At 42.3% G+C, this 22843-nt stretch overlaps 1 protein-coding gene across 4 annotated transcripts; it reads right to left on the minus strand.

The window, feature by feature from the left end:
* Positions 1 to 468: 468 nt before the first annotated feature.
* LOC123191638 (leucine aminopeptidase 2, chloroplastic) lies at positions 469 to 3753 on the minus strand. Of its 4 annotated transcripts, none has more exons than XM_044604308.1 (10): positions 3442 to 3753; positions 2930 to 3347; positions 2619 to 2813; positions 2294 to 2516; positions 1994 to 2120; positions 1830 to 1925; positions 1627 to 1704; positions 1303 to 1363; positions 992 to 1182; positions 469 to 830 (listed from the first exon to the last, which is right to left on the minus strand). In XM_044604308.1, exons 1-10 carry the CDS (start codon positions 3508 to 3510, stop codon positions 672 to 674), a joined length of 1617 nt encoding a protein of 538 aa, XP_044460243.1. In that variant the 5' UTR covers positions 3511 to 3753; the 3' UTR covers positions 469 to 671. The 4 variants fall into 4 exon arrangements, 3 of the variants coding, with proteins under 3 accessions (XP_044460243.1, XP_044460247.1, XP_044460237.1); XM_044604312.1 differs by having other exon boundaries at positions 469 to 825; positions 2294 to 2519; XM_044604302.1 differs by having other exon boundaries at positions 2294 to 2519.
* Positions 3754 to 22843: the final 19090 nt, after the last annotated feature.

Here is a 22843-nt window from a genome sequence, read left to right on the forward strand (position 1 = left end):
GAATACATGTTTGAATATATTTTTGCATACATGTTAAATAATTTTCAAATAAATATAATAAATTTTAAAAATATGCAAATAGTTTTATTACATTTTATAATATTATTTTGAAATGTCTCAAACAATTTTTTGAAATGCATGAACATTTTCTAAAAATGTAATGAACATTTATGTGATTCATACGTAATATATTTTTAAAAAATCACGTGAATATACTAATTTAAATTATGTAAATATTTTTGAATTGTCTCAAGTATTTTTTCGAAACTTGTGAAGATATTTTTTGAAACGTATGGGTATTTCTAAGATATCGTGCTAATTTTTTTTAGACTGCATTAATACTTTTAAATGCGTGGTGAACGTTTTTAAAACATTTTAGGCTGGTGCCGCACGCTAGCACAAATGTGGGCACATCTGCAGATCTGCTCCTTAGTTCAGTCTCCAGTCCATCTTTGCTGAGCTCAGTACTGAAAACAGATCCTCCCAATCTTCCACAACTTGTACACTAGAGGAAGCAAGCCTCTTGCATTAATTAAACTTTTCTAACGGAAATTACATGCATGTGTGAAGTTTGATCAAATATGTGTCCACTTATTCTGTAACCCACTACATATAGAAGAAAAAAAACGTGGGCACTAGTAAAATTCCCCCTTATCTGGTAGGAGATAACATCAGACAAGTTCCTCTCCCCCCTTGCGCGGCTTCATCTTCGTTGATTCACGACGAGTTCTTGAGAACCCATTCCACCATGGTGGAGACGCCAAACCCGGTCGCCGACCGGTTCTTGTGGCTCCACACCGGCCCAGCAATGTCCATGTGCATCCACTGAACTTTCTCATCGACAAAGTGCAACACGAGGAGCATTACTTTTATTGTTTCATATAAACACATATTGTAGTACAACGTTCAGGTTTCTTCCAAGAACCAAACCAGAAGAAAGCAACTGAGCTGAGCATAACAGCAACCCAAGAATACATCATACTGTACGCACCTGCTTCAGGAATAGCGCAGCGGTGATGACGCCGCCCTGTGGAATAGCGCCGGTGTTGAGCATATCAGCAACACCAGACTTCATCGTCTCCCAGTAGCTTTCTTCTAGTGGCAGCCTCCAGAACTTCTCTCCCGACACCTCGGATGCAGCGGCCACTTCCTCATGGAGTTCATCACTCGGTGTCAGAATCCCTGTAGAGATGCTTCTTTGAACATGCCAGAACAGGGCAAGAACTAAATATAACTGGGAGGGGTAAAAAATTGCAGTTGGCAGAGAAGAGTGAAGATGGGTTAGCATTTAGTTAGAATTACCGGCAATGCTTGGGCCAAGTGCAACACGGCAGAAACCAGTTAGCGTTGCCAGATCTATAATCTGCATGCAATAATTATTGAAAATTCAGCAACTCAAGCAAGCTAGTTGCAGAAAATTCAGTCCATGCAGCCTTCCAGAGGACCATAACAGTACAGATTACCCTAGCAAATAAATTAGAAATCCCATGATGCTAGAGCAAGTAACCGAGTACTATCAGGATTGCAACTACAACAGAAACAATGTATACAGTAATCATCAAAGCATACAAATACAGCATCTCTGTGACGAACAGAACATTTCATCAGAAGAAACAATGCATTTACCTTGTCAACACCTTGTTTACAAGCATAGACCAAAGCATCAGCAAGTGTGAGCCTCCCCTCTGCATCAGTGTTATCTACCTGAAACGGTATTTACAAAAATGAGCTCAAATTGGACCATAAGAACGTTGCATCTAGGACCTGCTTAGACTACATGGCCAACAAGGAGGATAAACAACACAATCACACTATCACAGGAAACATGCCTCGATCGTCTTGCCGTTAGAAGCAGTCACAATGTCGCCAGGCCTCATGCCTGTCCCACTAATCATGTTTTCACAGGCAGCAACAATAAAATGGACCTGTGAAATGGAGAATCATTAGCAAATACTACACACTAGCATAAAGGTTACTCATAGATAGTAAGTACCTCTACTCCAGGAGGCTTGATTTGGCCCAGGGCTTTTGCTGCACCAAATACTGCTGCAGAGCCCCCCATGTCCCACTTCATCAGTTCAATATTGCAAACTGCTCCAATCTTAATGTTGTATCCACCACTGCAACACATTGGTAAATTCAAGTGTTAGAGCTGAGAGCTACTATTAACATCTGCACAAAATGAACTCCCATTATGTCGAAGCGTATTGAAGATGACATGTCAATCTTCAATCAAGTACTATATCATCCGTCACTGTAATAATTCACAAAATATGCACAAGTTTGCACTGACCTGTCAAAGGTTACACCCTTCCCCACAATAGCTAGCTTTCTCTTGACATTTCCACCAGAAGGTTTATAGCACAAGTGGATAAAGCGAGGAGGATTTGCAGAAGCCGCGGCGACAGCCAAGTAGGAGCCCATCTTCAGCTCTCTGCATCTCTCCTCGTTTAATATCGTGGCAGTGAATACATCACTGTACATCGAAGCAATCTTCGACGCCTCCTCCGCGAGCACTACTGAAAAAGGCAGCAAGGTTTGCCATGGAATCGATGTCGGCATGTGACAGCACCTATACATGAACAGATTGTAAATGAAAGACTAAATGGCGTACTAACCGGGGGTAAGCACATTGGCAGGTGAGTTCACAAGGTCTTTTCCGAATATCACGCCTGAGGAAACATGTTTGGCTAGTTCAAGTCTATGGTCCATCTCAGGACCATATCCCAATCCAATGAGATCTACTTGTTTGAGATGCACCTTGTTGGACTCAGATCTGTATCTGTTGTCCTCGTACAGTCCGAGCACAGTTCCTGCAGTTCAAATGCACAGAGATAGTCCAGCATCAAGTCACTGTAGTCCAAAATTCACCCATAGAACCATCAACCATTGCTACCAAAATACTCCTACAAACGATCAATTGCGGTACCGGAAGCGATTGCCGCGGCCGCATCAGGCTTGAACTCCTCATGGATCCCGCCGGGGGAGGCGAGAGCAAGAGCTGTGCTGCCGGCTCGAGCGGACTTGGCGACCGACGCGAAGGATTCTTCGAGGCCTCGACAGGCCGCTGCGGTGGACGGGGCGCTCCGGCCAAGGCCGATCAGGCCCAGACGCTTGAAGCCCTGCCCCTGGAGGCGGAGGACCACCAATTGACCGGCTTTCCCGGCGAAGTCCTCCTCCGCCGAGGCCTCCGACAGCAGGCCGCCGAGCTGGCTGTCCAGCCGCTTCAGGACGGCGTTCTCGAAGCTGGAGCCTGGGCTTCTGCACACGTCCTTCTCCGTGACCGCGACGGCCAGCACATCTCCCTCCCAATCGGATGGCTCGATGCCTATGGCGGCGAAAGAGACCTACGAGAAGAGAGGCTCACGCTTGCAATTCTTGGCAGCGAGTTCGCCAAGTAATTTCAGTTCAGAGCACCGCGTAAGGAGCTGGCAAGCATACCTGGAGTGGCTCGACGACGTTGGGCTTAGTGAGGCCTAGCGCGGCGACTGCGGCTGCGGTGTGCGCCATTAGAGCGCGCTGCCTGAGCAGCAGGCGGAGGGTGACGGTGCCGAACGACGACGACGACGATGACGAGCGGGGGCGGCGGACGCCGTGGGGTGAAGCGGAGGCGACGTATATATGATGCGTCGGCCGCGGTTGCGTTCGCCGCCGTCCGACTGGGACGTGCCGTTGCGTGCGTCAGCCGTGCCGGATTAGTCTCCAGGAGACGAGACGCCCGAGGCTCACCGGAGTTGTCTTTTCAACGCCGATGATTGCATTGCAGGAAATTCGGAGTATAAAATTGACCTGGATTTAAGGTTTAACACAAAATGACTTCTTCTAGAAGGTTTAACTAAATTTGCGAACGCCACACATGGCGACGTTTGGATTGAACTAATAGAAACGATGAAAACGTTGCGTGACTATCAATTCAAATGTTTATCTTTTCCCCGTTCGAAAATTTGCACCCGTAACGGTGACACCTTGTCATGCGGTTGGTGCGTTTGGCTAACTGTTGACATGTGTCATTGTGGACTCCGTGCATCTACGGACCTGCGGTGAAGGTATCTCTTTGGCGATGGCTATGGTGAAATTAAAGTCGTTTGTTCGGGAAATAGGTAGTCACGATGAAGCATGCGGCAATCTCAACGGATACTTTGCTTCTCATGATTCTGTTGTGATGCTTGTGTTCGTGACCAGGTTTGTCATTATGTCTTCACCTGTCATCCTTCATGGCGGTTGTGTGTGCATGTCTGTAACAATTTTTACCTGGTATTCATTTATTAACCGAGCAATTGTACTCTCTTTTTTAGTTTAAAAGTGATTTTTTTGTTTTGTTTAAAAACAATGTTATTGAAAATGTATTTAGTTGGCTTATCATACGATGTTGCAGTATCCTAGAAAGTAAGAAGCCAAATTGTACCATTATTCAAAATAAAGAAGAAAATGAGAAAGTCTGGACGTTTGGGATTTGATGGCAAATCGAACATTTTATGCTAATTTTAGTTGCGTGAGGATGATAACTTTAGTTGGCAAGTAAGGCAATTTCCTGACAAAAAACGAACTCAGAGCATAATTGGTTTGGTGCGAATTGATATGCCATTGTTTGGCATTGTGTCAAATATTGGCTACTAATTGTTTGGTTATCAAGTTGTCTTGTCTATCTCACATAAAGTTGCCAATATTTGGTAAGTATTGGTATTGCCAATATTTTGGCTGCAAATCAATCATGCTCTGAGTGCGGATTTGCCATGCTTAATATTAAACTTGCCATGGTCAACAAATCTAAATTGCCACACAAATTTTTGATTTGCCATGGTCAAATCCCGAACGTTCGAGACTTATCGGCGTCCATAAAGTAAGAAACCAATTTTATAAAAATGAGAATATTTACCAATTTGATAAAAAAATCTATTTGCTCAAAATATATTCTCCTTTTGTTGAAAATATTTTTATGCTTTGGAACAGAATATGTAAGACATATAAAAGCAAATTTTATAGTCACAAAAATAATTCAATCTCGCCGCATCAGAAACAAAACAATTCGTTGAAGCAATTTCCTTTCTAATCAAAGCAATTCCGATTCACCATATTTTCTTTGTTATGAAGCAAAAAATAATCATAATTAATACGGAGATTTCTTTTTTGAGAATGCAATCATAATATGGAATAGATGAATCAGGAAGGATCCGAGGGGTCAATTTTTTTTCCTCCTTGTGAAAGATGACTCTATGCATTCCCCTCTTCCTTGACCACTTATGTTAAACTTTTCTCCTGTCGCTCTCCCTACCACCGGCACTCGCCGGTGGCCAAGGTGGCCCCGACTTTGCTCCCTTTCCCACCCCCTTCTTTCTTCCTAGGAATAAAATCTCCGATGAGGTCTCGATCTATCGATTTGAGGCAACATGGTGACCTCGTCCTTAGTGGCGCTTGGAGAGAAGCTACATCCCCTTCTTTCATCGTCCACCTTCATAGTGAATCTGACATTTAAAGTCGAAAACCGGTCTACTCTACATTGAATCTTCTGGACGAAGGGTGACCCTTCAGAGTTATTTCCTTTTTCTTTGAGTCCTTCTGGAAGTTTATTGTCGAGTGGCTACATGCTTTTATGTCCTTCAGTGTATCTCAATCTTCATATCCGATCCCACACCAACACCAGCTCAACTCTACGACACGTGGGTAGCGACGTGTCCATCTGTCTACCATGTGTCTATCTTGGTAGGGTGCTACAAGCGATATAATATTGTTAGCTAGGGTCCTATTTGCAAAAACAAGAGTTGATATGTAACTTATGTTTTCTTTTGAATCCTTGTAGATGTCTAATACATGCTTTTCTTGGTCCTTCGGGACCCTTCTTACATTAAAAATGGAAAAAACAAGGATCCGAGCGTAGTTTTTGAAAGCATATAAGGAAGTAATGGAAATTAGTTAGCGCATGCCCACAGTAGTCCTCCTATGACAAAAGGAAGAGTCCTCCCCACTTATAGATCTAAGATTGCAAGCCTCCAACATTTCCACCACCATGGGAACTCAGTGTTGGTCCTCGCTCATGCCCGAACTCGTCGACCGCATCGGCGGCTGCCTACTGGACACCGCCGACCTTGATTGTTACATGGCCCTCCGCGCCGTCTGCCACAACTGGCGCGGCGCCACCGTCGACCCCAAGAATACTCTACACACCCGCTTCCGCCCACACCATTGGGTTATGCTCGACTATTCATCCCACAGTGAGGACGCCCGCCTTCTAGTGAACACCGTCTCTGGCCGATACCATGGCAGGGATATGCCGCTACTCCGCAAGTACTACATCATCTCCATCACCATTGACGGGCTCCTGGTCCTGATGGCCAAGATCCCGCCCCATGCCGTGTGTGTCCTCAACCCGTTCACGGGTCACATGGTCCACTTTGTGGCGCGCATGCGCCCCAACGTGCCCGCGGCAGCTGTCTCTGACTCATCCCCACACCGCCTTGTCCTCTACTGCCACGACACCATGAAGTTGTACATGGCCGGCCCTGACAGTGGGAGCTTCATCAGGTACATAACTAATTATGATTGCCCTTTCGTCAGGAAGGTTGTCCAAGGTTGTGTCGCGGCCGACGGCCACCAAGGACTGCTGCCACCGCTTCCTGCGATGGTTGTCGCCAAGATCGCAGATCTAATGACTCCGCTCATCGTCGGGTTTCCCGCTGACGATCAGTTGGATTCTAGGAAAAGTTGTTACCTCGTGGAATCTGCTGGAGAAATTCTGGTCATATTCAAGCTCGGGAATCGTGTGGAGGTCTTCAAGATGGATGGCATGGGTGGAAACATGCTGGTGCATGTGAAGAACATCGGCAGTCACTCCATATTCATCAGTCACTCTCAAAAGTGCCTCTCCCTCGATGCCGATAAGTTCCCGTCCATCGAAGCCAATTGCATCTACTTCACGGAGTGTCTGAGTTCACCATCGACGGACATACCACCTCAAGGACGGAGAACAAGTTAAGAACGTCATGAGCGCTGCCGGTGGAGCCGGTCCTTCAGTGAACCTAAACATGCCTGCCTTTTTGTGTCATCCTATGACCGAACATCCTTGCACCATCATTCAGCTTCTCTCCCTCTACACTTTCAACTGGCAATCTGGTCAAGCGACAGAGGTGTTAGAGTATCAAGATAGTATTCTTGAGAGGCTGCACCGGCTGTTGGTCTCCTGAAAATGGGTAAGTGGTCCGATGATGATGGCGGCTTCTAAAACGAATGCATGTGGTGTGCACTCTAGGTAGGCTGCACCGGCTGTTGGTCCCGATACGTTATGTGGATGTATCGGTGACGACACACGTTTTAGATATGGGGAGTGAGATCACTCCACATTATTGAGTTTGTAGGTGTGAGTGGTGGCTTCGGATGGATTTATGTATGTTCTTGTCAGACCTTTGGAGAATAATTAATAAAGATGGCTACATGCTTCGATTGATGCAGAGGCCAGGGGTTTAACCTCCTTTTCAAAAAAAAGTATTCTTGAGACGCTCCATACTGGCTAAATATTGTTTGGTGACCTTCTTGAGGCCTATCAAGCATATTCTGATGGCGACGATTGAACAATTGATTCGGCATCCCTGTGTTGTGTTAAGCTTTATATGGTTGATCTATTAATGTGATTTTGTTTTTCTGTCATGCTTTCTTGATGCTCCGTTCGTGCAACAAACAACTTGCTGGGTCTTGATAGTTTTATCAATGTAGTTCTTTATGTATTTTGGTATGAAACTTTATCATAAGGATTTGTTCTGGTGCTTTGGTGGTGCTAGTTTATGTATCATGTCCATGTCTGTTTTAAAAGTGACCCTCTGTAAAGGGAGTACTAAATTAGTTACATGAAGTGGTAACTTGTTTCCGTTCATTCTTTTTATGTGCGCCTACATACATATATGTTATCAATCTTTGTCTATTATCTCTCTAAATTTGCATCATATTCTCTCAGCTTAGTTTATTATTTGTCCACCTTTCTTTCTTTTCTCTACCCATGTCAATTATCTCAGTGTTGTCTTACTTTCTGAGAAATTATCATTTGCATTAACTACCTTGTATTGTAGCCTGGGAGGATAGTTGTGTCAAATCCTGAAAACATCAACAATCAGTATGTCTATATGTAAATTAAATTCTTATGATTCATCTACTGTCCAGGATATATGAGTGTACTTATGGAGAGTCACAAATACAAAAAAGTTTGACGTCCCAAATATTTTCATTTAACTGAGAATTTTTTTCCATCAGCAAAAAATAGAGCTTATTGTTTCAAACCCCTCATGCCTAGTGCTTTCTTACTCATTGCTAGTGTTTTTTCACAAACATGGTAGACACTCTGTCGTGTTAGTAAGATGGGGGAAATAGATTGCACAAAAGCTAAAAGACAGTTAGTGAAAATTAAATACTCCATCTGTAAAGAAATATAAGACTTTTTATATCACTGTAGAGTAGCTTATAAGGAAATGGAAATGGAAGGAGCCAACTCCCGCTATAAATAGTAGTTGAACTCAATAGCATACACTGCCGTTGTTGGCTTCATTGTAGAGATGTCAACTCAAACGCCATTGCATATCACCACCTAGACACTGGCGCCGATCGATTTGGTTGTCGATCGCATTGGGCACCTTGGATGTGCAGGATTTCTCGCATGCATCCGCTGATTCTTGACTGTGCAGGGGTACATTTTTATGGAAATAATTGTGCATCTGCAACTCATATCTCATCTCTCAACCCAATGATACGATTCAAGTGTTTAACAGATTGCACAATTAATTGGTTGCCTTCCAAACTTGGAGCGAATTAAGACCAAACCTTCTTCCAGGGTCGCAACTTAGTATACTTAATTAGCACTAGAAGGATTGGACGCGCTTTGCGGATTTCGTAAAAAAAATTGCTTTGGTTTGCGGGGGAGATGATGAAGTGTGTTTTATTTTATTATAATGTGGTATTTTGTAGGTCTCTTTCTGTGGGTATAATGTTATATTTTGATGGTCACTTTCTGTTGTTAGCTGCAAGTGACCCGATGAGAGAGATGAGGCTAGGTTTTGGTCTAGCACCGACAATTGGGGATCTCACGAGGGGGGAGCGTGGGTCGACAACCGTTGATTTTTTTCCTCTTTTCACCCCACGGGTCTCCTGCATGGTGTGTACATGATCGAGGGGCATGTGGGGTATTCATTTAGAAAAAATCAATGGGGGTGAGGGAGATTGTATGATAGGTGGAGGGACGAGATGACGTACAAAATCCCTTTTTTGCGAATGTACAAAATCCCTTTTAATAGTAGAGATATTGGAGGATTTGAATCCTAAGATCTCCTTGATTCACATGATTCTTAAACGTAGAAACCAAAAAGTGTAAAAATAGAGTGACACTTCATCTTCAACACTATGTTATTATGGATGTGTGCATGGAAAACATTAATAAGGCAATGTTGTTCTTATTTTTTTCACTCTGATGATCACATGGTTTCGTCATGTTGATATGGGTTTATTTATTAGTGAACAGTCAAATTTTGTTTTTCAGGGTGTCACAATGTTTTTTGAGATCATAGTGGACTGTCACTATTTCTTTTTGAGAATCTAGTGAAGTGTCATCAAATCTTGTTTTTTACGGGTTGTCATCAAATCTAGTGTTTGTCGCAAATGAGGCAATGGTGGCCAAAGCAACAAGTCCTGAAGGAAATATGCCCTGGAGGCAATAATAAAGTTGTTATTTATATTTCCTTATATCATGATAAATGTTTATTATTCATGCTAGAATTGTATTAACCGGAAACTTAGTACATGCGTGAATATATAGACAAACAGAGTGTCACTAGTTTGCCTCTACTTGACTAGCTTGTTGAATCAATGATGGTTATGTTTCCTAACCATAGACATGAGCTGTCATTTGATTAACGGGATCACATCATTAGAGAATGATGTGATTGACAAGACCCATCCAATAGCTTAGCACGATGATCGTTTAGTCTGTTGCTATTGCTTTCTCCATAACTTATACATGTTCCTATGACTATGAGATCATGCAACTCTCGAATGCTGAAGGAATACTTTGTGTGCTACCAAACGTCACAACATAACTGGTTGTTTATAAAGGTGCTCTACAGGTGTCTCCGATGGTGTTTGTTGAGTTGGCATAGATCGAGATTAGGATTTGTCACTCCAGTTGTCGGAGAGGTATCTCTGGGCCCTCTCGGTAATGCACATCACTATAAGCCTTGCAAGCAATTTGACTAATGAGTTAGTTGCGAGATGATGCATTATGGAACAAGTAAAGAGACTTGTTGGTAACGAGATTGAACTAGGTATTGAGATACCGACGATGGAATCTCGGGCAAGTAACATATCGATGACAAAGGGAACAACGTATATCGTTATGCGGTTTGACCGATGAAGATCTTCGTAGAATATGTGGGAGCTAATATGAACATCCAGGTTCCGCTATTGGTTATTAACCGGAGACGTGTCTCGGTCATGTCTACATAGTTCTCGAACCCGTAGGGTCCGCACGCTTAACGTTCGGTGACGATCGGTATTATGAGTTTATGTGTTTTGATGTACCGAAGGTAGTTAGGAGTCCTGTATGTGATCACGGACATGACGGGGAGTCTCGAAATGGTCGAGACATAAATATTGATATATTGGACGGCTATATTCGGACACCGAAAGTGTTCCGGGTGATTTCGAAGAAAACCGAAGTACCAGAGGGTTAACGGAACCCCCCCGGGGGAACTAATGGGCCACATGGGCCTTAGTGGAGAGAGAGAGGGAAGGCCGCACGCCGCCTCCCCCTCTAGTCCGAATTGTACTAGGGAAGGGGGGCGGCGCCCCCCTTTCATTCTCCCTCTTCTCCTTCCTTTCCCCCTCCTAGTAGGAGTAGGAAAGGGGAATCCTCCTCCTAACTCCTCCTCTCCTGGCGGGCCCCAAGGACCGGCGGCCTTCCCCCTTGCTCCTTTATATACGGGGGCAGGGGGCACCCTAGGACACACAAGTTGATTGTTTCCAGCCGTGTGTGGTGCCCTCCTCCACCACAATCCACCTCGGTCATATCGTAGCGGTGCTTAGGCGAAGCCCTGTTCCGGTAGCATCATCATCACCATCATCACGTCGTCATGCCGACGAAGCTCTCCCTCGACACTCTGCTGGACCGTGAGTTCATGGGACGTCACCGAGCCGAATGTGTGCAGATCGCGGAGGTGCCGTACTTTCGGTACTAGGATCGGTCGATTGTGAAGACGTACGACTACATCAACCGCGTTGTCATAATGATACATCTCTGTCGTATCTATAATTTTTGATTGTTCCATGCCAATATTCTACAACTTTCATATACTTTTGGCAACTTTTTATACTATTTTTGGGACTAACATATTGATCCAGTGCCCAGTGCCAGTTCATGTTTGTTGCATGTTTTTTGTTTCGCAGAATATCCATATCAAACGGAGTCCAAACAGGGTAAAAACTGACGGAGATTTTTTTGGAATATATATATGATTTTTGGGAAGAAAAATCCACGCAAGATGGTGCCCGAGGGGGCCACGAGGCAGGGGGGCGCGCCCCTGACCCTCGTGGCCACCCCGTAAGGTGGTTAATGCCCACCCCGTAAGGCGGTTGATGCCCTTCTTTCGCCGCAAGAAAGCTAATATCCAGATAGAGATCGTGTTAAAATTTCAGCCCAATCGGAGTTACAGATCTCCGGGAATATAAGAAATGGTGAAAGGGCAGAATCTGAGAACGTAAAAAGAGAGAGAGGCAGAGAGACAGATCCAATCTCAGAGGGGCTCTCGCCCCTCCCATGCCATGGAGGCCAAGGACCAGAGGGGAAACCCTTCTCCCATCTAGGGAGGAGGTCAAGGAAGAAGAAGACGAAGGGGCCCCCTCTCCCCTTCTCTTCCGGTGGCGCCGGAACGCTGTCGTGGCCATCATCATCATCACCGCGATCTACTCCAACACCCCCGCCATCTTCACCAACATCTCCATCACCTTTCCCCCTCTATCTACAGCAGTCCACTCTCCCGCAACCCGTTGTACCCTCTACTTGAACATGGTGCTTTATGCTTCATATTATTATCCAATGATGTGTTGCCATCCTATGATGTCTGAGTAGATTTTCGTTGTCCAATCGGTGGTTGATGAATTGCTATGATTGATTTAATTCGCTTGTTGTTATGTTACTGTCCTTTGGTGCCCATCATATGATGCGCGCGTGGATCACACCCTAGGGTTAGTTGTATGTTGATAGGACTATGTATTGGAGGGCAAGAGTGACAGAAGCTTCAACCTAACATAGAAATTGATGCATACGGGATTGAAGGGGGACCAATTTATCTTAATGCTATGATTGGGTTTTATCTTAATGAACGTTAGTAGTTGAGGATGCTTGCTAATAGTTCCAATCATAAGTGCATAGAATTCCAAGTCAGGGATGACATGCTAGCAGTGGCCTCTCCCACATAATACTTGCTATCAATCTAGTGAAGTAGTCAATTGCTTAGGAACAATTTCGCAACTCCTACCACCACTTTTCCACACTCGCTATATTTACTTTATTATTTCTTTATCTAAACAGCCCCTACTTTTTATTTACATAATCTTTATTATCCTAAAAACCTATCCAACAACACCTACAAAGTACTTCTAGTTTCATACTTGTTCTAGGTAAAGCGAACGCCAAGCGTACGTAGAGTTGTATCGGTGGTCGATAGAATTTGAGGGAATATTTGTTCTGCCTTTAGCTTCTCGTTGGGTTCGACACTCTTACTTATCAAAAACTGTTGCGATCCCCTATACTTGTGGGTTATCAAGAACTTTTTCTGGCGCCGTTGCCGGGGAGCAATAGCGTGGGGTGAATATTCACGTGTGTGCTTGTTTGCTTTATCACTAAGTAATTTTTATTTGCTGTTATTAGTTGTTCTTTATCTTTAATTATGGATATGGAACACGAAATACCAAAATTAGGTGTACTTGCTACTCATGGAGATGAGGAACCTCCTAAAACCCTCGATGCTGGTTATGTGAAAGATATTATAAAAAAAAGGGCAACCTGGTGCATGTAGCTCCCGCTTGCGCAGGGTCCAGGGAAGGGTCCGACCACTTTGGGTCTATAGTACGCAGCCTTTCCCTACATTTCTGTAAGAGGCTGTTTCCAGGACTTGAACCCATGACCTCATGGTCACAAGGCAGCAGTTTTACCACTGCGCCAAGGCTCCCCTTCATGTGAAAGATATTATGTACTACTTTAATAATACTGAGAAAACCCCATTCAATTATGTAATGGGAGTAACGTTGGATCAACGTGAATACTTTAGCGATTACCGCTTGACACAACAATGGAAACTATTATGGGATCAAATTCATATATTGAAGTGGTATGCTAGGCAACTATGCTTGAGATATGATTATACTTGTTGCTCTAGGATGAAGGCTCCACACCTTCCCTTTTTATGCGGATTTAATGATAATAAATCCTTAGCTTCTTATGCTAATAGTATATATGATTACTATGATGTGGAACAAATAGAAGAATTTGTTGCTTTTATGGGTGCTTATGAAATTGAATCTATGTTTAAAGAGTTTGAAGATTTTGATGATTTGGTTTATAGACCTGAAAATTTAGCTATCATTAAATATTGCTATGAGAATTATGAATACAATTCCGATATTAATGCACTTATTGAGAAAGTCTCCGCTTTCCAAGAAGAGACTAATATTTGCAGGAATCTATGGAAGAAGAAGTTGATGAAACTGTGAGCTCATTGGATGAAAAAGATGAGGAGAAGAGCGAAGAACAAAAGGTGGAAGAGCGGATTAGCTACCCATGCCCACCTTCTAATGAGAGTAAGTCTTCAACTCATACATTGTTTAATTTCTCTTCGTGCTTACCGAAAGATGATTGCTATGATGATTGTTATGATCTCGTTGATTCTCTTGAAATATCCCTTTTTGATGATGCTTGCTATGCTTGTGTCCAAGATGCCAATATGAATTATGCTTATGGAGATGAACTTGCTATAGTTCCTTATGTTAAACATGAAATTATTGTTATTGCACCCACACATGATAGTCCTATTATCTTTTTGAATTCTCCCGACTACACTATATCGGAGAAGTTTGCCCTTATTAAGGATTATATTGATGGGTTGTCTTTTACTACTACACATGATGATTTTGATAGATATAATATGCATGTGCTTGCTGCTCCTACTTGCAATTATTATGAGAGAGGAACTACATCTCCGCCTCTTTATGTTTCCAATACAACAAAATTGCAAGAAATTGTTTATACTATGCATTGGCCTTTACTTTATGTGCATGAATTGTTCTTTTATGACATGCCTATGCATAGGAAGAGAGTTAGACTTTGTCATTGCATGATATATGTTACTTTGTGCTCACTACTAAATTACAAATCATTGTTAATTAAAATTGGCTTTGATATACCTTGGGATTCGGGTGGATCCATTACTTGAGCACTATATGCCTAGCTTAATGGCTTTAAATAAAGCGCTGCCAAGGAGACAACCCGGAAGTTTTAGAGAGTCATTTATTTCTATTGAGTGCTTTTATATAGTTTAAAAATAATAAAAATAAAGAGGGGAACCCAAAACTTTTTCAAAAAGGAAAGTGAAAGTGAGAAAGACAAGCATTGTTGAAGTGGGAGAGCTCCTTGAACTTTGTTCATGCTCACGGCAACTTTTTGAATCTTGATTACAGAAAATTTTCAACAAAAATAATTATCCCCTTGTACAATTCCATTGTATTATAAAAATAATGTGCCAAGGTTTGCCTTTAGGATGTTTACATTTGCTTGATGGTTTGTACGGTGCAGGACAGAAACTTTGGCTGTAGTGCGCGATTTTACATTTTTACCTGGAACGTCAAATGGTTCTGATTTTTATTGCACTGTCTTTCTATGCAAAAAAATTATTTTTCCTAATTTTTGTAGAATTTTTCAAGTATCAGAAGTATGGTGAATGTTCAGATTTCTACAGACTGTTCTGTTTTTGATAGATTCTGTTTTTGATGCATAGTTTGCTTGTTTTGATGAAACTATCAATTTATATCAGTGGATTAAGCCATGGAAAAGTTATATTACAGTAGACACAATGCAAAAAAATTATGAATTGGTTTGCAACAGTACTTAGAGTAGTGATTTGCTTTATTATACTAACGGATCTTACCGAGTTTTCTGTTGAAGTTTTGTGTGGATGAAGTGTTCGATGATCGAGAAGGTCTCGATGTGAGAAGAAGGAAGAGAGGCAAGAGCTCAAGCTTGGGGATGCCTGAGGCACCCCCAGTAAATATTCAAGGAGACTCAAGCATCTAAGCTTGGGGATGCCCCGGAAGGCATCCCCTCTTTCTTCAACAAGAATCCGTATGTTTTTGGATTCGTTTCGTTCATGCGATATGTGCAATCTTGGAGCGTCTTTTTCTTTGAGTTTTCATTTTTCTTTTATGCACCATGCTGTTATGAGATAGTCCTTGGTTGATTTATAGAATGCTCTATGCACTTCACTTATATCTTTTGAGTATGGCTTTATAGAATGCTTCATGTGCTTCACTTTTATCATTTGAAGTTTGGATTGCCTGTTTCTCTTCACTTAGACAACCGCCACTTGAAGAATGCTCTTTTGCTTCACTTATATTTGTTAGAGCGTGGGCATATCTTTTGTAGAAAGAATTAAACTCTCTTGCTTCACTTATATCCATTTAGAGAGATGACAAGAATTGGTCATTCACATGGTTAGTCATAAAATCCTACATAAGACTTGTAGATCACTGAATATGATATGTTGGATTCCTTGCAATAGTTTTGCGATATAAAGATGGTGATATTAGAGTCATGCTAGTGGGTAGTTGTGGATTAGTAGAAATACTTGTGTTGAGGTTTGTGATTCCCGTAGCATGCACATATGGTGAACCGTTATGTAACGAAGTCGGAGCATGAGGTATTTATTGATTGTCTTCCTTATGAGTGGCGGTCGGGGACGAGCGATGGTCTTTTCCTACCAATCTATCCCCCTAGGGGCATGCGTAGTAGTACTTTGCTTCGAGGGCTAATAAACTTTTGCAATAAGTATGTAAGTTCTTTATGACTAATGTTGAGTCCATGAATTATACTCACTCTCACCCTTCCATCATTGCCAGCCTCTCTAGTATTGCGCAACTTTCGCCGGTACCATAAACCCACCATATACCTTCCTCAAAACAACCACCATACCTACCTATCATGGCATTTCCATAGCCATTCCGAGATATATTGCCATGCAACTTTCATCATCATCATATACATGACTTGAGCATTCATTGTCATATTGCTTTGCATGATCGTAAGATAGCTAGCATGATGTTTTCATGGCTTGTCCATTTTTTGATGTCATTGCTACGCTAGATCATTGCACATCCCAGTACACCGCCGGGGGCATTCATATAGAGTCATATCTTTGTTCTAGTATCGAGTTGTAATATTGAGTCGTAAGTAAATAAAAGTGTGATGATCATCATTATTAGAGCATTGTCCCAGTGAGGAAAGGATGATGGAGACTATGATTCCCCCACAAGTCGGGATGAGACTCCGGACTTTAAAAATAAATAAAAAAGGCCAAAGAAGCCCAAATAAAAAAGAGAGGCCAAATAAGCCCACAAAAAATGAGAGAAAAAGAGAGAAGGGGCCATGTTACTATCCTTTTACCACACTTGTGTTTCAAAGTAGCACCATGTTCTTCATATAGAGTCTCTTGAGTTATCACTTTCATATACTAGTGGGAATTTTCATTATAGAACTTGGCTTGTATATTCCGATGATGGGCTTCCTCAAATGCCCGAGGTCTTCATGAGCAAACAAGTTGGATGCACACTCACTTAGTTTCCAGTCTGAGCTTTCATATACTTATAGCTCTAGTGCATCTGTTGCATGGCACTCCCTACTCACTCACATTGATATCTATTGATGGGCATCTCCATAGCCCGTTGATACGCCTAGTTGATGTGAGACTATCTTCTCCTTTTTGTCTTCTCCACAACCACCATTCTATTCCACCTATAGTGCTATATCCATGGCTCACGCTCATGTATTGCGTGAGGGTTGAAAATGCTGAAGCGCGTTAAAAAGTATGAACCAATTACTCGGCCTGTCATCAGGGTTGTGCATGATGTGAATATTTTGTGTGGGGAAGATGGAGAATAGCCAGACTATATGATTTTGTAGGGATAACTTTCTTTGGCCTTGTTATTTTGAAAAAACATGATCGCTTTATTACTGGACTTGAAGTATTATTGTTTTTTATGTCAAATAATAGACTATTGCTTTGAATCACTCGTGTTTTAATATTCATGCCATGATTAGATATGTGATCAAGATTATCCTAGGTAGCATTCCACATCAAAAATTATCTTTTTTATCATTTACCTACTCGAGGTCGAGCAGGAATTAAGCTTGGGGATGCTGATACGTCTCCGTCGTATCTATAATTTTTGATTGTTCCATGCCAATATTCTACAACTTTCATATACTGTTGGCAACTTTATATACTATTTTTGGGATTAACATATTAATCCAGTGCCCAGTGCCAGTTTCTATTTGTTGCATGTTTTTTGTTTCGCAGAATATCCATATCAAACGGAGTCCAAACGGGATAAAAACTGACGGAGATTTTTTTTGGAATATATATGATTTTTGGGAAGAAAATCCACGGGAGGCGGTGCCCGAGGGGGGGCATGAGGTAGGGGGGCAGGCGCACCCCTGACCCTCGTGGCCACCCGTAAGGCGGTTGATGCCCTTCTTTCACCGCAAGAAAGCTAATATCCGGATAGAGATCGTGTTAAAATTTCAGCCCAATCGGAGTTACGGATCTCCGGGAATATAAGAAACGGTGAAAGGGCAGAATATGAGAACGCAAAAACAGAGAGAGACAGAGAGATAGATCCAATCTCGGAGGGGATCTCACCCCTCCCATGCCATGGAGGCCAAGGACTAGAGGGGAAACCCTTCTCCCATCTAGGGAGGAGGTCAAGGAAGAAGAAGACGAAGGGGCCCCCTCTCCCCTTCTCTTCTGGTGGCACCGGAACACTGCCGTGGCCATCATCATCATCACCGCGATCTACTCCAACACCTCAGCCATCTTCACCAACATCTCCATCACCTTCCCCCTTCTATCTACAACGGTCCACTCTCCCGCAACCCGCTGCACCCTCTACTTGAACATGGTGCTTTAAGATTCATATTATTATCCAATGATGTGTTGCCATCCTATGATGTCTGAGTAGATTTTCGTTGTCCAATCGGTGGTTGATGAATTGCTATGATTGATTTAATTTGCTTGTGGTTATGTTGCTGTCCTTTGGTGCTCATCATATGATGTGCGCGTGGATCACACCCTAGGGTTAGTTGTATGTTGATAGGACTATGTATTGGAGGGCAAGAGTGACAGAAGCTTCAACCTAGCATAGAAATTGATGCATACGGGATTGAAGGGGGACCAATTTATCTTAATGCTATTGTTGGGTTTTACCTTAATGAACATTAGTAGTTGCGGATGCTTGCTAATAGTTCCAATCATAAGTGCATAGAATTCCAAGTCAGGGATGACATGCTAGCAGTGGCCTCTCCCACATAATACTTGCTATCGGTCTAGTAAAGTAGTCAATTGCTTAGGAACAATTTCGCAACTCCTACCATCACTTTTCCACACTCGCTATATTTACTTTATTGTTTCTTTATCTAAACAGCCCCTACTTTTTATTTATGTAATCTTTATTATCTTGCAAACCTATCCAATAACACCTAGAAAGTACTTCTAGTTTCATACTTGTTCTAGGTAAAGCGAACGTCAAGCGTACGTAGAGTTGTATTGGTGGTCGATAGAACTTGAGGGAATATTTGTTCTGCCTTTAGCTCCTCGTTGGGTTCGACACTCTTACTTATCGAAAACTGTTGTGATCCCCTATACTTGTGGGTTATCACATAACGCTTTCGCTTATGGTCTACGAGGGTACGTAGATAATACTCTCTCCTTTTGTTGCTATGCATCACCATGATCTTGCGTGCGCGTAGGAAATTTTTTGAAATTACTGCGTTCCCCAACATTGGCATTCGATCCAGGTTTATGCGTAGATGTTATATGCACGAGTAGAACACAAAGGAGTTGTGGGCATGGGTATATACATATTGCTTGCCTTCACTAGTTGATTCTTGATTCGGCGGTATTGTTGGATGAAGCGGCCCAGACCGACATTACGCGTACGCTTACGCGAGACTGGTTCTACCGACGTGCTTCACACATAGTTGGCTGGTGGGTGTCAGTTTCTCCAACTTTAGTTGAATCGGATTCAGTGAACAAGGTTCTTTCTGAAGATCAAAAAGCAATCACTATACCGCATTGTGGTTTTTGATGCGTAGGTAAGAACGGTTCTTGCTCAGCCCGTAGCAGTCACGTAAAAACTTGCAACAACAAAGTAGAGAACGTCTAACTTGTTTTTGCAAGGCATGTTGTGATGTGATATGGTCAACACATGATGCTAAATTTTATTGTATGAGATGATCATGTTTTGTAACGAAGTTATCGGCAACTGGCAGGAGCCATATGGTTGTCACTTTATTGTATGAAATGCAATCGCCATGTAATTGATTTACTTTATCACTAAGCAGTGGCGATAGTCGTGGAAGAAATAGTTGGCGAGACGACAACGATGCTTGAATGGAGATCAAGGTGTCAAGCCGGTGACGATGGTGATCATGATGGTGCTTTGGAGATGGAGATCAAAGGCACAAGATGATGATGGCCATATCATATCACTTATATTGATTGCATGTGATGTGTATCCTTTATGCATCTTATTTTGCTTAGTTCGGCGGTAGCATTATAAGATGATCTCTCACTAAATTTCAAGGTATAAGTGTTCTCCCTGAGTATGCACCGTTGCTACAGTTCGTCGTGTCGAGACACCACGTGATGATCGGGTGAGATAAGCTCTACGTTCACATACAACGGGTGCAAGCCAGTTTTGCACACGCAGAATACTCTGGTTAAACTTGACGAGCCTAGCATATGCATATATGGCCTCAGAACACTGAGACCGAAAGGTCGAGCATGAATCATATAGTAGATATGATCAACATAGTGATGTTCACCAATGAAAATTACTCCATCTCACGTGATGATCGGACATGGTTTAGTTGATATGGATCACGTGATCACTTAGATGATTAGAGAGATGTCTATCTAAGTGGGAGTTCTTTAGTAATTTGATTAATTGAACTTTAATTTATCATGAACTTAGTACCTGATAGTATTTTGCATGTCTATGTTGTTGTAGATAGATGGCTCGTGTTGTTGTTCCATTGAATTTTAATGTGTTCCTAGAGAAAGCTAAGTTGAAAGATGATGGTAGCAACTACATGGACTGGGTTCATAACTTGAGGATTATCCTCATTGCTGCACAGAAGAATTACGTCCTGTAAGCACCGCTAGGTGACAAACCCACTGCAGGAGCAACGCCAGATGTTATGAACACCTGGCAGAGCAAAGCGGATGACTACTTGATAGTTCAGTGTGCCATGCTTTACAGCTTAGAACCGGGACTTCAACGATGTTTTGAACGTCATTGAGCATATGAGATGTTCCAGGAGTTGAAGTTAATATTTCAAGCAAATGCCCGGATTGAGAGATATGAAGTCTCCAATAAGTTCTACAGCTGCAAGATGGAGGAGAATAGTTCTGTTAGTGAATATATACTCAGAATGTCTGGGTATCACAACCACTTGACTCAGTTGGGAGTTAATCTTCCTGATGATAGTGTCATTGGTAGAGTTCTTCAATCACTGCCGCCAAGCTACAAGAGCTTCGTGATGAATTATAATATGCAAGGGATGGATAAGGCGATTCCTGAGCCCTTTGTAATGCTAAAGGCTGCGGAGGTAGAAATCAAGAAGGAGCATCAAGTGTTGATGGTCAACAAGACCACCAGTTTCAAGAAAAAGGGTAAAGGGAAGAAAGGGAACTTCAAGAAGAACAGCAAACCAGTTGCTGCTCAAATGAAGAAACCCAAGTCTGGACCTAAGCCTGAAACTGAGTGCTTCTACTGCAAAGGAACTGGTCACTAGAAGCGGAACTGCCCCAAGTATTTGGCGGAGAAGAAGGATGGCAAAGTGAAAGGTATATTTGATATACATGTTATTGATGTGTACCTTACTAATGCTCGCAGTAGTGCCTGGGTATTTGATACTGGTTCAGTTGCTAACATTTGCAACTTGAAACAGGGGCTACGGATTAAGCGAAGATTGGCTAAGGACGAGGTGACGATGCGTGTGGGAAATGGTTCCAAAGTCGATGTGATCGCCGTCGGCACGCTACCTCTACATCTACCTTCGGGATTAGTTTTAGACCTAAATAATTGTTATTTGGTGCTAGCGTTGAGCATGAACATTATATCTGGATCTTGTTTGATGCAAGACGGCTATTCATTTAAATCAAAGAATAATGGTTGTTCTATTTATGTGAGTAATATCTTTTATGGTCATGCACCCTTAATGAGTGGTCTATTTTTACTAAATCTTGATAGTAGTGATACACATGTTCATAGTATTGAACCCAAAAGATGCAGAGTTGATAATGATAGTGCAACTTATTTGTGGCACTGCCGTTTGGGTCATATTGGTGTAAAGCGCATGAAGAAACTTCATTCTGATGGACTTCTGGAATCACTTGATTATGAATCACTTGGTACTTGCGAACCATGCCTCATGGGCAAGATGACTAAAACTCCGTTCTCCGGAACAATGGAGCGAGCAACAGAGTTATTGAAAATCATACATATTGATGTATGTGGTCCAATGAACATTGAAACTCGCGGCGGATATCATTATTTTCTCACCTTCACAGATGATTTGAGCAGATATGGGTATGTCTACTTAATGAAACATAAGTCTAAAACATTTGAAAAGTTTAAAGAATTTCAGAGTGAATGGAAAATCATCGTAACAAGAAAAAAAGTTTCTACGATCTGATCATGGATGAGAATATTTGAGTTATGAGTTTGGTCTTCATCTGAAACAATGTGGAATAGTTTCGCAACTCACGCCACCCGGAACACCACAGCGTAATGGTGTGTCCGAAGGTCGTAATCGTACTTTACTGGATATGGTGCGATCTATGATGCCTCTTACTGATTTACCACTATTGTTTTGGGGTTATGCTTTGGAGACGGCTACATTCACGTTAAATAGAGCACCATCTAAATCCGTTGAGACGACACCTTATGAACCATGGTTTGGCAAGAAACCCAAGTTGTCGTTTCTTAAAGTTTGGGGTTGCGATGCTTATGTGAAAAAGCTTCAACCTGATAAGCTCGAACCCAAATCGGAGAAATGTGTCTTCATAGGATACCCAAAGGAGACTGTTGGGTACACCTTTTATCACGGATCCGAAGGTAAGATATTCGTTGCTCAGAATGGAACCTTTCTAGAGAAGGAGTTTCTCTCAAAAGAAGTGAGTCGGAGGAAAGTAGAACTTGATGAGGTAATTGTACCTGCTCCCTTATTGGAAAGTAGTTCATCACTGAAATCAGTTCCAGTGATTCCTACACCAGTAAGTGAGGAAGCTAATGATGATGATCATGAAACTTCTGATCAAGTTACTAACGAACCTCGTAGGTCAACCAGAGTAAGATCCGCACCAGAGTGGTACTGTAATCCTGTTCTGGAAGTCATGTTACTTGACCATGACGAACCTATGAACTATGAGGAAGCGATGATGAGCCCAGATTCCGCACAATGGCTTGAAGCCATGAAATCTGAGATGGGATCCATGTATGAGAACAAAGTATGGACTTTGGTTGACTTGCCCGATGATCGGCAAGC

Source organism: Triticum aestivum, chromosome 1A, assembly GCF_018294505.1.
Source record: "Triticum aestivum cultivar Chinese Spring chromosome 1A, IWGSC CS RefSeq v2.1, whole genome shotgun sequence".
Classification (NCBI taxonomy): Eukaryota; Viridiplantae; Streptophyta; class Magnoliopsida; order Poales; family Poaceae; genus Triticum; species Triticum aestivum.

Bases quoted from the DNA above. Each gene is read 5' to 3' on its own strand.
- LOC123191638 (XM_044604302.1), bottom strand. From the start codon at position 3,510: ATGGCGCACACCGCAGCCGCAGTCGCCGCGCTAGGCCTCACTAAGCCC. The intron at 1,705-1,829 runs GCATGTTTCCTG...ATACCGTTTCAG, and splicing joins CTAACGGCAAGACGATCGAG to GTAGATAACACTGATGCAGA. The intron at 831-991 runs GTGCGTACAGTA...TCGATGAGAAAG, and splicing joins CTGCGCTATTCCTGAAGCAG to TTCAGTGGATGCACATGGAC.